This window comes from Enoplosus armatus, chromosome 12, assembly GCF_043641665.1.
Source record: "Enoplosus armatus isolate fEnoArm2 chromosome 12, fEnoArm2.hap1, whole genome shotgun sequence".
NCBI classification, from domain to species: Eukaryota; Metazoa; Chordata; class Actinopteri; order Centrarchiformes; family Enoplosidae; genus Enoplosus; species Enoplosus armatus.
In genome coordinates this window covers 2260536-2276889 of record NC_092191.1, presented here as the reverse complement: position 1 = coordinate 2276889, position 16354 = coordinate 2260536, and the positions used below count along the sequence as shown (strand labels likewise).

The window sequence follows — 16354 nt, the reverse complement described above, 5'->3', positions numbered from 1 at the left end:
TTTATTGGTGTAAAACAAGTGTTTTTGTCTGTCAATATGGCAAACTGCATGACAGACAGACAGACAAGTCGTACCCTGGGCATGCAGAGTCACATGGCATGGAAGAGGAAAAGCCTGCCAGCTCTAATAGTAAAATTCTGACCAAAGCTGTGGTGTAAAAACACACTCTCGTTCTGACGGTTTCCAATATTTGTTTTCCTGGCTCATTGGGACCAACATATACACACAAGGGACAAAAAGAGCATGTTGAGGAGGAAGTTTTCCATCTGACCCGGGGAAGGAAGGGACCACAAGCACCATTTTTTCCCCCATTTTTGGTGCCTGTTGATGAGCCAGTGGATAGATTTCCTCTCCTTCTGGAGCCACTATCAAAGATCATCCAAGCCCAATTTGTTTACAACGTGTCCCTTTGTCTGAAGTCAATGAGAAGATCTCCAGTGAAATTCCCCCGGTGGCACAATGGATAAGCTGTCACCTCTTTGAGGGCATCCAGTTCATACACATGTCCCTTGGTGGTGCACGGCGTGTTTGCGGTGCTTCAGACCCAGACCTCTTTCTTTGAGGTCCATCACTCGCTGTTGTGACGTGTCTACCAGAGCGCTGGCTATAGCAATACCTAGAAGGCCAGAGAGAAAAGAGAGTTAACAGAGAAACATATAACATGCTGTTTTAATTTCAGTCAGAGGTGAAATCATGACTTAATTATAGCTAACCAATGACCAACTATGTTATTTGGTCAAATATACAGATTCATATCCTATTTGTTGATATTCTGAATTTTCCTAAATTACAGAGGTAAAATGTGGAGTTCTGTTGTGGGCCCCTATATGTTTTCTATGTACACACTCTGTCAAGACACAACACACTAAAGTAATGCTTACTACATTTGCGTTACATGAAATATTATAGGTAAAAAGTTCCGCAAGGTTCTATTGTTGGTCCCCTCTGGTTTTCTTTGTAAACACTCAAGACACTCATAATTGTCTAGCTGATGTAAAGAACAATAAACTAGTTGTCAACTGAGAACAATCAAAGAAATTACATTTAAAGTATATTTGTGTGTGTGTGTAAAGTAGTTTGTGCTACGTGAATAATATTTAGGGCCAGAAAAGAGCAGCTCAACACAAAGCAAAGAGGGTGAACTGAGAATGTAAAGTAAAAGTGAAAAGAGAAACACTGTGATGAACATCAAAGCGAAGAGCTAACAGACATGTGACAGGTGGAGACGCATCGTCCTTCCAGCAGGCACCTCAACACAACGTCCAGAAAACATTTTATCAACGTCTCTCCAGCCAGTGTTGTCTGGCTTCAGCAGGAGATCAGGTCACTGAAGCGTATCTCCACCATCCTGTCTCTTCTCCCTCTCGCCGTCCAGCAGGATGTCAAACGTCTCTCAAAACAACTTCTGTATCTGATGTTTAACTCCGCAGCAGGGCTGACGCAGAGCCGGCCGGATGCACCTCGGCATCAGATGCCTCGCAGCATTGTGTTACCTTGGCAGTAGCTGCTGTTGTTAATGTGGATTTAGAGTCATGGCAGCTCTTGCAAGTGCAGCTAGTCCTGCCTTTCCCTGCCGACAACCGTGGGCTTGACAATGCATGGTCATTACGACAAGAGCTCAATCTGCTGGTATGCAGGAGCCAAATAAACAAAACAGGCAAACAGTGGAGGGAATCTGCTGCGCTCTTGATATGATTTGGATGCAGGATGTTTTCAGCATTTCACACTCAAGTGATTCTTGGGATTTTTTAGTGGGTGGAAAGGGGAAAGCCGATTACACAGCCGCTCAGTGTGTGTACGTGACTCTGCAGGTTTATGTGTGTAACTGTGGGTGTGTGCATGCACCTGTGCACATACATATTTTGCAAACTTCTGACACAGCAAGCCATTCAGACAGATACGGCAGCCAACAGTTATGTGCTCTCTTCATCCAGAAAGATGGAGGGAAGGTGACTGGCTAGCAGCACCTGGTCTGTTGGAATATGGTTCATTGTGGCTGTTGGTTTCACTTTGGCAGTGGGTTTACAGGTGCGTTTGTTTTGGCTCCCACAGATAATACCTTAGATTTGGCTTTTTGTCGCTATGATAATTTGTGGTTTTGTCTAAATACCAGCAGTGTTTGTTTGCAGATCCGCCGTGTGTTTCAGGAGTAAACACGCCTCCACAAGTGTTTGCGTGGCCACTGAGGACAGAGGTCATGTCCATGTTATTATTCCTTTGAGAGTTTTGGATTTTAGGAACCTGGGAGCAGTTTACATTCTACAATTACAAGCTAACTAAATTAGTATTTTATAGACCCAATATATTCACACTTGACTACTTTTAGGCCAACCAAATGAAGGAGTCCAGATCCCCAAAACCCTCACAGATTTTTGTTTAATGAGGTGCCCTGAAGATAATAACTTCCTCTGTAGGATTTAGCGTTTGCCACCAGAATTTTTATTCTGTGTGAAGAAAGCTTTGAAACTAAATCTGACTTGGACTCCTGGCTTCAGTATTTCTAAAATCCTGGTGACGGCCCTGCTTCTGTCGCTAACGTCTTACTTCTTTAAGCCTAAAAAAAAAAGGTATAATTCTGTGATATAAGTACACGAGTATCTTTGGGTTTTGGACTGTTGGTGGACATTTTTCACAATCATCTGAGATTTTATAGAGAAAACAATTAATCAAGAAAATAATTAACGAACAATAATGTTCATTGCAGCTCTATAATTTGGTAAAACGATGCTCTCATTCAAGTGAAACCTTCATGTACTTGTTCAATGTGCGTTGTAGAAAATGGAAGCAACATAATTTCAGCTTTTTCTTGAACACTGAAAAACTTGATTTGTTTAACAGCCAGGACTAAAATAAAAATGTTGTTGTTAGTAGGCAATGTATCATGCAGCACTTGATTGATCCTTCATTTAATCATCTGCTGGATTTAGTTGTTTTTGATTGTGTTAGAAGTCAATATGAACACAAGATACTTCTAAGTGGTCAGAAAAAAAACGTACTCATGTTTCAGTTGAGTGATTAAAAAGCTTTAAACATCCATTAAATAATCCAAACTATGTTTGATAAATGCACAAAGAAATAGGGGGTGATTAAATTCCCTCAGAAAAGACAAATGAGAAAGGGAAAAGTTTAGGAAATGATTGACAGATCAGAGCGGATTAACTAAAGACAGACAGCTGTTGTATGGGAGGACTCGAGGCCAAGACAAATGCCACCAGTTATTTCCATAAGACCTCAAATGTATAATCCATCTGTCTGAACGTGGAGAACAGCCAGCATGATTTCCATACATACACAACTCAAACTCAAACCACAACCAGTTCTAATGAAAGGGCCAACACAAAGACTGGAAAGGTAAAGATACTCGTTCATTTCTAATGTGACATCTGAATATTCCTCCATCAAAATAGCTTTCACCTTTGACAAATTGCCATCTTAATTGTGTTGATTTTTGCGGGTGAACACACACATCTCCTTCTGCAAAATTAAATTGGTCAAAAGTAATCAAATTATGCTGCAGGTGAGTGCAAGTGCTCATTTGCTGCCGTGGCGACCGGGCGCGTTAATGTGATTGTTTTGTCAGGTGAGTTGACGCATCATTAACCCCCCCTCACACCCCCCCACCCCCCCCCCCCCGACCCGATAGACTAATGGGGTCATTAATAAGAGACAAAATTCCCCAGGAACTCATATCGACACATGTCTGATGTGGAAAAGTGGGACTGCAGCTGGAAAACATCTGTGACGGGAGGAGCCTGCTCACTAACCCGGTGACAAACCTCACAGCCAGGCCCTCCTCTCCCTCTACACATCAAAGCCTGGCTTCTGAGTCAGCGCTCGCCCTCAATCAAGGCACCAGGGATGGTAACCTGCTTAGGATCCAGTATAATAGTAAACAAAAAATACCTCGGCAGCGTAGGAAAATCAAAGTCAGTCAAACAGTAACACATTGATATTCAAATATTTATGCATCTATGAGGCACTGATCAGCCAAGACCTGCAAACATGAAGCACAACCAACTACGACTGCTTTGATGTACGCATGTAAAATTCAGGTTTGATCCTGTCTATCTAGGATGCCTTCCATTAATTGCCTTTCTTTATGCTTGTTTGAAGGGGAAAAATATCTCCAAATTACCTGAAATTCATATTTAAATATCTCTGAAATATATTTGATAACAAAAAGGCAGAAGAATATCCCCAAAAAGTTGAGGCACATACTTTGCAGCAAAGTTGGGATTTATGTGGAAACATCATTTCAAAAGATGAGACAGACATCTACGATACAGTGGTCCTCATCAGGGTGCTGACCTTGCCTTGACTTCTTTTTCCAGTTTTTTTTTTATGTTTCTGATCCAATTTGTCAGTGAGACCTTGAGTTGTCTCCCTTGATCTGTTTGCGTGTTTAAAACTGTTCCATCAATCATTTTAACAGCAGCTTTTGCTTTTTTTAATTAATGGCAAGTTTCTCATTTTGGAACAAAACTCTATAACAAACGGCGGCCGGCAAATAAAGGCAAACAAACAAGACAGGTAAGAGAGACTCGATATGAACAAACCTTTATCTCCACTTCATAAATACACGCGTTGCATGAGAGTAAATGCCAGTAAAAGTCAACAAGCAGACAGATGAAGGAGTGGGGGGACAGGAGAGTCTATCCCAGTGGGGTGGATAGTTTCAAAGACAGAGAGGATCAAAGTATCGGTGATCCATTCTGGGTCAATGGAGCTGAGTTTCTGAGCGCTGCCCTCCGATTCCTGTCAAGCAGCTATCCAGTCAGACACCCAGAGGGAGACGGGGGGACCCAGGGAGGGGGGGGTTTGAGGAGGTCAGCGCAGAGTGAGGAAGAAAAGGACACCGGTGCTACAGCAATGTTTACAGGTCAGCAGACACAGTCTGAGTCTGAGAGAGGAATATCTCACTCCTAGAAACTTCAATAAGTGTGACATTTTGGGAAATATCCTTGTATGCCATTAACAGACCATGAAATGAGGAGATCAGTATGTATTTCATCTGTGTGTGTGTGTGTACAGTCAAGCCAAGACCACAAGCAGGAGGAGAATGATAGCCTAAGTTTAAAAAAACACCACCTTAATAACATGAATCTTGTTAACTAGCTGGTAATGCACGCATTAGTCATGCATCATCTGTGGTGCATTAACAGCGTGTAAACCTGGGAACCACACTACTCTGCACTACTACACGACACAGGGCAACATGTCAGGGCAGTCTGGGGACAGTTGGAGGTCATATTTTCACATCCAGCTTTGCAGATTTCACCTGCTTCAGCTGAACTAATATTAAAAACGTCTTAGACGTGCTGCTGCAATCTCCTCATTTGAACCTGGATAAACAATAGAACAAGTGTACTTCCAAAAATGTCTGATTGTTCATTTTAAAATGTGTAAAGTTTGTGTAAATAAATATTCATACACATATTTTTGCACATTAATCTTGCAGGATGACTTTTGTCTTTTGGAATTTCTGCGCTTAGAAGCGATCGCAGAAAGCTTCTGTACAAACTGCAGAATCATTAAGACAAAGGTCAAGTTATCAGGGATGATCAAGCAACATTTGTACAACTGTACGCAGATATCAGTCTAAGATAAATATGAATGTTTAATGATCTTTCTGACATTCTTCACTCATCAAATGAGCAATTTAGATATGGATGTTCTCTTTGTTCGCTGAGCAATTAGACTAGATCAGAGCAAAATAAGCCAACAGAGGTTTAATCAATTAATGCGAGTGTTTTATTAAAGTGTTCTCTTGTAGCAGATCTTTTCAAAGTGGTGTCTTTTATGTTTTTAATGCAAATGACTGGAATCAATTCCCTGTCCAGGGATAAGAAATGTGACTTTTTCCCCTCCCTTTAGGAAGAGGGCCAAAGTGAGAATGATGCAGCAAAAGGCTCAAGATGCTTTGTCAGGACTGAGAGGGAGGGGGGAACAAGAGGGTAACACAGACTGAAAGAAACACAGCTGAACCTGAAGAACAGAACAGAAAAGCTATAAATTCAGAACCAGAGACATGGTGTTTTTTAAGGTTAATTTGTACATTAAACAACCTGGATGGAAACACCAATAAAAGGCTTTATGCTTGGCTGAGGTAGAAAAGTAGAAACGGTGATATACTGACAGATTTTTGGGATACACTAAAGCGAGAAAACATTCACTGTCACTGGCCTGCAAAGAAAATAATGTCTGACATCCCTGGTTCGAGATCAGACGGGGGCCCTTATTGCATTTCAACCCCCCATCACTATATCTGCTTACAAAGCATCACGAAACACCATGATGTCTCACTGACTGGTCTCACCACATACTGCTGAACATGTTGACACAGAGGGAAAATACAAGCTCATTCAAATGTTAGTTTGCTGAAATTTCATAAACTTAAAAACATGAATGCAACAATTGAATTGAATTGTCACTACATAAAGACACTGAAAGACAAAGTATAAAGGGACAGAAGAGAGAGAGAGGAGTGAGGAAGTGAAGGAAAGGGAGAGATGGGGGATTATACTTTCTTTCTTCTTCTCTTCACTTGGAATCCTGGAGTGGATTTATCAAAGCATAACCACGAGGACTTATCATCTCAGCGTCGCTGCAGTAATATGCAAATCTGGTCTTGCGGGTGAGGAGGCGTCAGCGTGGACTCTTACCACCCACTGCACTTATTTAACAACTCCTTCAATCACTTATCTCCGTCTTTGTCTGCACCTCTCCTGACACATCTGCAGCTACCTGTTTTCGCTCGCAGACATTTTAAAGAATTTACACCAGTTTCTCTTATCAGCCTTTTAATACCTCCTTTCTCTCTCACGCTGCTCTTTCTATTTTTACTCACAAAGACTTTCAGCATCTTACAGTACCTGTATATTTTTCCTCTTTCACCCCTCTCTCTCTCTCTCTCTCTCTCTCTCAGATATTCCCGGCTCTATCTCTGGTGCTGAATAGGCAGATTAGCGCAGGAAAAGGCGGCGGTGAATAGTGCTGCGCTTCTGTCTCTATTGACCCACTATCTAAGCTCCAAAGAGAGGCTGAGAAGGAAATGTAGCCCACTGTCTTTCTCTTTCTCTCCATCCTCAACAACTCCGCTGCACCACACTGATAATATGTGCAGCCTGGTAAATCCATTAACCACTGATTGAGTCCCTTTTTACATGAAACAATATAAAATGAAACAACTGCAGCTGCAGGAGGTGCAGCATAAAGAGGTAAAACTGACAGGAGAAAGATGAAGTGAAGCAGAGGCCAAGGAGATGGACGGGTAGTGAGCCAAAAATAAGACCCCCCCGCCCCCCCCTTTTTTTCCCATCCCTCCCTCTGTTTCACCGGTCCTGACTGTCAGTCTTTTTCTCCTGCTTTGTTCATCACGTCGGGCCACTGTGACTTTGAATCAGTCAAACAGTCACTCAGTGGTCAAGCTGTCCCTCTTCTGCGCGAGTCGCTCTCGGAGGCAGGCACCATGCGCGAGTCGTCCACTGCAATTTGGCCGACGACAGCTGTCAGCCACTCCGACAGCAGCGAGTCGCCTCTGTTCACTTTTATCGCAGAATTGGCTTTTAAACAGAGCGATCTCGGTGTTCTTGTGAATGTTTTCTTATGTGAGTGTGTTTCTGTCGCGCTAGATCAGAGTGAAGAAAGAGCCGTACAAGAGCTTAGAGACCTCCTCTACTTCTGCAGCTTGTAATCTCATCACACAGACCAGCCTGTGGACAGACAGAGACAGGAATGCACAGTGAGACACTGAGAGCTTAGTTTATACAAAACGGTGACAGAAAACCACACCATTTATGCTACTTCCAAAACTATAATGCAATAACCGTGTATCAGAGTAAGGGCGCTGTACTCTGCTGTAAATGCTTTGTGCCTCAGAACTGTTGATCAGATGTCTTTTTACATCTGAAGTCGGGGAGAAACGGCCACAACTTTTTACTTTACTTTTATTCACGGCTAAAACAACATCTATCCATCCATTGTCATTTTATTTGGTCACTACTAAGAGCTTACGACCACAGCAGAGGGCTGGAACGTAGATTGACAGGTGAATCAAGAGCTTTGCCCTCAGACTCGGCTCGCTCTTCATCACGACGGTCAACAACTCCCACATTACTGCTGGTGCTAAACCAACCTGCCTAAGCTCCATCGAACCGTCACTCTTCACTTCATGTTTCACTCCCCACCTGTCAGTCAAACTGAGGACGCGGCAGGTCATCTGCGGCCCTTACTGTAGCACGCGCTGGATGCACTGCATCGGTACGACGGCCAAAATGTTTCTTTTCTGGAGCGTGGATGTTGAGAGGTGAGACAGCAGCTTCTTATGCAGCCCCAAGTCATCCAGGTGTTTTCTGTTTGGAGGTTGTGGCGCCGGGAGCTAATCTCAGTGTGGCCGCTTTGAAGCACAAACTGGGCACTTTTTACCCAAAATGCCACACTCTTGGTCTGAGGCCTGAAGAAAAAGTTCTAGAACGATACAGAAAGAGAAAAAGAACGAAAAATACAGAGAATATGGGTTGAGAAATTGGCAGCTGAGAAACTAAATTGTAAGGCTGCAGTCTTTTTTTTCCCTCCTCTTCTGAAACCAACATTGGTGCTTTCTCTTTTTCTCCCTCTTACATACGAAGGGTCAGTTGATGGTAACACCTCGGGGGAGCAGAGCAAAGGAGGACAAGAAGAAAACAAAGAGAAGAAAGAGAAGACAGCGCGAGGAAAGGCAAGCTAAAATAGGCTCGCTCATCGACGATTCCTCTTGAAGTATCTCCCACCGAGGGTGGGCGGAGCTAGCCTGCAGTGACTTCACGTTCATACATGCTAACATCAATGGAGGACTGCTGTCTGACCCTATGCCGAGAGCCTCTCTAGGGAGCAGAGGGGTGGGAGGATGGAGGGGGGAGAGGAGCGAGAGACTGGGGATGGATGACGGGTGGGCGAGTTTTTTTTACATTTTTTTTTTATACCTTTTATCTGCTCCTTGGTGTTTTTGAAGTTGTATCATGTGTGTTTGCGTGTTTTCATGTACGTCATTGCTTGTGATTGTGTGTGCGATTACTGTGATCTTGACTCTCTGATTACTCCACAAACAGACCCAAAGACACAACCATCGACTCAAGGCTTCAAACGCTGCTAACAGCGTCAGCTATTTCATTGATTTGACGAGAAAAACAACAGAAGAGCCTGGACGTCCCCCTGAGAGCAGCCTGACTACAACTGACAAGCCTCTCATTGGATAATTAGTCTGCCGATGCTGTGACGAGCTAATGCCCAAAACATCAGGTATTGTGAGGTGGTGAACACGAAAACCACCAGTGAAATAACAGTACTTTCACTCTGACACATCGACACTGTCTTTAAGCAATTTAAATGTCCTTTAACTGGTAAACTGCAGCGCCAGACTTCTGCCAATGTCCAATCAGTTGTGATGAAAAAGGAGTATCCTTGTTAGAGTTCTGCTACGTGACCTAAACCTGACAGTTACCGACAGTGTAGAGTTGCAATTGTTTGGTTAATTTCAAATGTAATGTCAATATAAACAGACAATATGTTGCTTTAGTCTGGGGAGCAACTGCTCAGTATTGGATTAAATAAAGCAGAAGTATAGTTCCTGGTGTCGGTTCCAGTTTAAGGTTCAGCCAGTTTGTGTCTTCAAGAGATACGGGACAGATTCAGGTTTGGGTTTTGAGCCAATGGAGAGCTCTAATCCTCTTCAAAGATTTGGGACATTCAGTTCTTACTTCTGGGTTATTAGTTTTATTCACATAAAATCACATAAATCTGACCAAAACTAAAATCAACAAATACAGATCCCAGATTCAAGTGTAATCAGCGTGATGGATTTTCACTTTTGTTCCCCATTATTGGCCTAACAGTTCAAATTTAAAAGACTGGAAAGAAGGCATTGATCATTGCACTGCATCAACAGCAGCTCAAATGCTCATTTTAACCTTTAACTGAACAATTACTGAATGTCTCCAATCTGTGCAGCAACTATTCACTGTGTGGGAATACCTTTTTGTTGTTGTTTGGTCTTTGTTCCTAATGTCAACATGTTAATCAACAAGTTAATTTATAAAATCCAAGGATGCTGCGACATCACTACAAAGCAGGTTGCCGTATGTTTGTGGATGAAGCACAAGTAAGCTCACCTTTCATTATAGAGGATGAGGTACAAATGTATTATGTTGTAAACCTGTGTCACTGTTGTGATTGTCTGACCGCTTGTGTACTGATTAGGGTTGGTGTGTAAAATGTAATAACAACAACTGGAATGATGGAAATATGAAAATAAGGCCCCTAAATTCAGGCTGCCTAAACTCAACATTTGCAACTAAAGCAAACCTATTTTTGAGATTTAGCTCAACATAAAGTAGAGATTTTCTGTGCCTTCTTTATTTCCACACTTTTAGCTGTTTTGGGCTAACTCTGGGTGTAGCAAGCTTTCACTTTCTCTTCTCACACACACTGACACTTTTCATTCCCGTGTCCCTCCTCTGTATCAGACTACAGTTACTGTTGCCGTGTTTTAAAGGCTTCAACGTAAAGATTCTTCTAGCTTGAGAAAAATGCTTTCATGCAAAGTGCTTCATTTTCCGTCTGCTCCGCTCGTTTCCTCTGTCAGCCACTCGTCCTGTTGAAGGCTTTGCTTCCTGCCTGGAGGAACAGAGGCTTCTCACACCTGCTCCAGTTACATACAGTCCACTTTGTAAAGACCAAAACCACCAACAGACTGACAGCAGTCTCCAAAAAGCTGCAGGGGAGAAGAGAGAAAGGTCTGGGAGACTAAATGTATACATGTGAGGGGCGGACTGAGGTGGAAGATGAGCTGGAGGGAGAGAAGATTGGCCTCTTGCTGACGAAGCACAACGCTTCAGGCCTCGGTGAGGAAGTGCTGCTGTCTTTTCAGCGATCTCTCCAGCCGCGTGGTGGTGGGCTGGAGCGAGTGGGGGATATCGCATGTCGTCCGTCTATAGAAGCAACATGAGCTCAGACTGTGGAAAGTCAGGATGTCTCATTTAGGGGAACAATTGATCCAACAGTAAGTGTTGGAAGGAAACCAGGCAGGTCTAACCACATCAGACCTCCTGTAAAAGATGCCATATGTCAAGAGTTTTTCTGAATAATTCATTATATCACTGTGAACAACACGCTGATGATGAGCGTAAGAACATACTGGTGTCACAATATAAAAACACTTTGATTTTAAACATGCTATAAATTTTTACATTCCTGTCATGTTGCCACTTTCCTGTGTTGTTTTTTTCTGCTTTCTGCATTTATTTAGTGGAGTTTAAGAGTTAAGTAGAACCGCCATCCAGCAGGAAGCCAATCACAACCTCCCGGAGCACTTTAAAACCCAAAGATATTCAAGTAACAAAGATATAAAACAGAGAAAAGCAGAAAATCTGAAGCTACGACCAGTAAATTACTTTTGTCAATAAACACACTTGACAGAATGTCAAACATTTCAAGTCATTTTCTGCAGATCAACAAATCACGTCAGCACCAAAAGCTGGTTATAGCAAAAAGGCAGATGCTTGTGCTTGAACATACGGCTCGAGAGGATGACTGTTTGTTTGATTTGTCTTCTCTCCTGAGTTACAAACTTCGGCAGTTTGATCCCCAAGTGGAAGAGATAAACCTGGCATTGCTCAAGGGCTTTGACCTGCTGCAGAGCACCAAATCAACCGTTAGCAGGCCGACAGTGACCTCCCAATAACAACGTACAATAACGAAGTTGTGTGATTGTAGAGATGATTGCTACAGTACCTACAGGAAATTAAGATAAGGGATTAACCTCCACATTCACATTTTAGGCATTAAACGGGTACTCACAGGTTGAAGAACACACTCTTCGGTCTGTCTTGACTGAAGTTATGACTTGCAGGGATTGAACGTGTCACCTCTGGACTATAAAACAGCCGTCTGCTCGGCTGCAGGCCGTTCCTAATGATGACAGTGCCGGGAAACATCCAGACACTTTTGATGACGCCTTGGATGCCATCACATTTTACTGTGTTTACACTGCTTTTGTTTAAACTGCCAGAGCCTGTTCTACATGAGCGCTGATGGGAAGCCGCCGCAAGGAACACAAGAAGCACCGTACGCTACATCTGGAGTCTTTTTAGACATCGTTGAGCTGCTGAAAACAGTTCCGACTTGTAAAAGGATCACAAACGGTGTGGACTGTGTTTTTTATGTGAGCCTGCAATGATGAAGATGTGGGATTTCATGCATCAGAGACAGCTGACAGTTTACAACAACAGCGACAATCAAATGAAACTGGAGAAATCACCACAAGGAGAGTTGAAATTTGTTACACTTCATCATAAAATGTCACATTAGCTGTGTCCGACAGTTGGCCGTAAATACTGTCTGCTGATAGTGGCAGCCACTGCAGCTGGTCATTATGCACAACATGCCTTTTCAAATCATCAGCATAAAATGTGATTGAGGTAGCACTTTTTTTCCCTATAAAAAGCAGATTACTGCACACCACCTCGCGGGACAATATACGCCAAGCACACAAAGAAACTGTCATCAAATGAGAAGGCAATCCTCCCCAAAACCAAACACAACACTGCAGAAGTAGTTTAGGGAAATATGGCACCATACAAGTTAAAAACAACGCGGATGACAACAAAATGTGCAACAGCATGCACGCAGAAGCTTCAGGTACTCGATGTAGTTTCCACCACTGTGCAGCCTTAGAGATTTATCATTTCTCAAAAAACGTTGACTGCTCGTTTGGGGCAGATTAACAAACATCTGACCGAAAGAAGAGCAGAAATAACACATTCTATATGTTGCGTACTCGTCCGTCTGTGTGTGTTTGTGTGAATCATACCAGACTGTCCTGGTGGAGGTATTCCAGACGGGACTCTGGGCAGATACAGCAGCACCGTCAGGACACCTGCTCTGCTCCCCCAACACGGCTCCATGGCTATGGGCTTTGGCACTGCCTGCACACACAGGAAACACATACACAAAGCATAAACAACAACTACACACTGAGCACACGCTGGAAAGAAAAATGAGTGACAAGACACAAAAGAATACGTAGTTTGCGGCACGAAGTAAAGCCAAATTACATCAAATTAAACATCAGAAATGTGTCAGCTGACGGAGGTGAGACCACTAGCTTCAGTGTGTGTGTGAGTGTGTTTTATGTGTGTGTGTGTATGGGAAGGTGCACAAGGCTTATATCAAGCTATCGGAGCAGCTAGTCGGTCTAGGAGGATGTAACAGATACCCAAACAGCCAGAGCTCACACTCTCCAGGTCCCCGCTGCCACCTACCCCATGATCAAAGCTCCCAGCTGGGGGAGGCAGGCTGACTGGCCGCCTGTGGAGCTCCGCCTGCTGTGCAGCTAATGTAGACAGATCCTTCCGTCTGTCTCTCCAGGTAAGTGTGCAAAAACACACGTTTAGACATCAGCATCAGTCACATGCAGGTTTTTAAGACTGTTTACGTCTCGGAAGACAAAATGACAGCTTTTCTCCTTCATATCCCACCCACAGAAGACACTCCAGTCAAGTAACAATTATACGAGACTGCCGGCTGTGTGTATTTGAGCAGCTGGATTTTGTTTCCATGTTTCTAAAAGTTGCTTTCTTGCGAAAGGGCAATGTTCAGCATGGTCGAAACAGGTTTCTCTTGTACAGGAGATAACATAAGTTAGTTAATGAGAAAGTGAGAATGAAACCTTGCCTTTGGGACTGGCTGTATGCAGCGTGTCTTTCTGTCTGCATCATAATATTTAACGGCTGGGATGGTGTTTCCTTACATCTGAACACACAACAAGGAGGAGAGTCACTGAGTCATTGATCAGGTCTGACTCTTCAGCCACTCTGGACCACAGAGGTCACAGAGATAGACCCTGTTCATGACTGTGGTCTGTGGGGGAGGGAGGTGTGCACACACACACACACACACTGTACACAGTATGTATATGCACAAAAAGGGCTCCCCAGCTTGTCCCTCCATCTGTTCCTTCCCCATCATACATTTCTCTCCCTCTCCTTGACTAGTTTTCCCTTTTCCTTCATTGTCTCTGATCCCTCTGATCCTTCCTCTCGGCTCTGAGTGATGAGCTCATCTGTCGGGTCATGTGACAACTGTAAGCCTCAAATGACACTTATACTTTGGGAATTTCCTGTTGACACGACAAATCGGCATAACAGTTTACACACATCAGCGGGGCTTACCGAGATGTGAATACAAAAAGCTCAGATATAATGTGCAGTTATTGTGTTTGAATGTGTTGCTGCTCTGCACATCTGACTCATTGAAATTATGTTTATCTAGACCTAAATCATCATGTGTTTTGAAGGAAATTTAATTGCTGTCTAGATTATGTTTGCTCTGTTTTTTCCTCATTTCTTTTTTTGGAATACAAACGTGGAAGAATATTAAACACACTTAAAATAATGAAATAGAAAGCGGGTCACTGTCGGGGGAAAAAGACCATCTGTGCTTAATAACTGTAAATAAAGGTTTACAACAACAACATGGCTGTCCAAATGTTTAATTACTAATGGGTGACCTTCAGTTTTAAATACTCAAAAATCTTCCGCGGGTCTGAACCCAACTGTCCAACATTTTAAAACTGGATAAAATAATGAAATATAGCAGCATGTTAACCACCCAGCCGGCATGTATGCAGAGTAATTAGAGGGCACATCAACACGCTGCTATCAAAGTAGTTATCAGCTTAACACAACACAGCACTTGGACCACCTTGGTACACACACACACACACACACACACACACACACACACACACACACACACACACACACACGTAAACATCCCCTCCGGTGCTAATAAGTTTAAGTGCTGGAGCGTACGGCATAATTAGAGGCTGGAGGCTCCCTGTTTGTTTAGTGTTTTCGGAGTGTCAGGAAATGATGAATTCCCTACTAACTAAAAACACACACACACACACACACACACACACACACACACACACACACACACACACACACACACACACACACACACACACACACTCACACACAAACTGACTCTGGAACTAGAACTTCCTATTAGCAAGCCCCCTTTCTCCTGATTGAGATAATACACAGACAAAACAATGAGTCATTGTTCTGTTTAGGATTGTTTTGGTGAGAGAATGAAGAGAATAAAATGGGGAAGAGAGAAATGAAACAAAATGAATAACAGGTGTTTGTTGGCACTGAAATTACGCACATGTTCCCTCGTCACCGTAACAGAAGTTGTGACACGCACAAATAACTAATGCTCACTTTCTTATTTATTTACTTCATGGTGGCAACTGTCAGCGTGGTTCCCAAGCAACAGCAACTCACTTTAGTTTGTGTGTGTGTGTGTGTGTGTGTGTGTAGTTACAATCCACTAGTTTCTTTGATCTACGGTGCACACACACACACACACACACTCACGATCATGTTTACATTACATCATGTTTACGAGACACTATTTCCTCCAGGAAATGACGAGTTAGTTCTGTTAAAGGTCATTAAAATTCACACGGAGTAAAGATACCTGCAGAGCATTCAGTCAAGTAAAGCTCTTTAAGTGTCTGCTGTTAGGAGCAGACACTCAAGTATCAAAAGAATAAGCTTGAAGACAAAAGAATAATACATTTCATCATGATTTGAACTTAGATTAAAAAGACCAACGCTTCTGGCAAACAAACAAACAAACAAAACAATACATACATTTGAAGACAAACAGCAGGTAACGCCTAAAGCATCATTTCAGTTCATATTTTTAGTAAAAGTGAAAACCACAAAAAGATGAAAACCTGAGGTACAAAACAACAAACAGGGTTTGTCGTTTCTCACTAAAGCGACGTGTGTGTGTCCTTCAGGACTAACGAATATGTTGAATGCATTTCCTACCTTATTAAACATCTTCAAAGACTTATTTAATGCTCTGAAACTTGCAATGCATTACATTTTGTGACTTTATGCATTGCAGCAGAACCTCCTCTCTCTGCAGCGATTAGTGGCCACAGCCAGAACTGCAGGTCAGACCTCCACAGGACGACACGGTGGGACGGGGCAGACGCTGTATATCGCTTGATATGATCTCAACTTTCTCAATGTTATGTTTGCAACCTGCGTTTACGTTTGGAAACCTCAAAATGCTTCATTGAGCATGTTTGTGGTTTTGACAGTAAAAGAAAAATAATTTTTCAAAACCGATTTGAGACACACACACACACACACACAGAGCTTTGTGTACATTTCCATTAGCAGGTCGACCCCCCCACACATAACACACTGGATCATTTGATCTCAATGGGTAACAGGCTGCTTTGCAAAATGACAAATCTAACAGCAGTGAAGTCTGAGTGTGTGTGTGTGTGTGT

At 42.8% G+C, this 16354-nt stretch overlaps 1 protein-coding gene across 1 annotated transcript in view; it reads right to left on the bottom strand.

Moving 5' to 3' along the window:
* Positions 1–494: 494 nt before the first annotated feature.
* Positions 495–16354, bottom strand: part of atrnl1a (attractin-like 1a) — a 202839-nt gene continuing 186979 nt past the window's right edge. Inside the window, exons 29-30 of the mRNA XM_070916476.1 lie at positions 12845–12959; positions 495–616 (exon numbers count right to left, since the gene is read on the bottom strand). Coding sequence (XP_070772577.1) covers positions 495–616; positions 12845–12959 — 237 coding nt within the window. The remainder of the gene's footprint in view (positions 617–12844; positions 12960–16354) is intronic.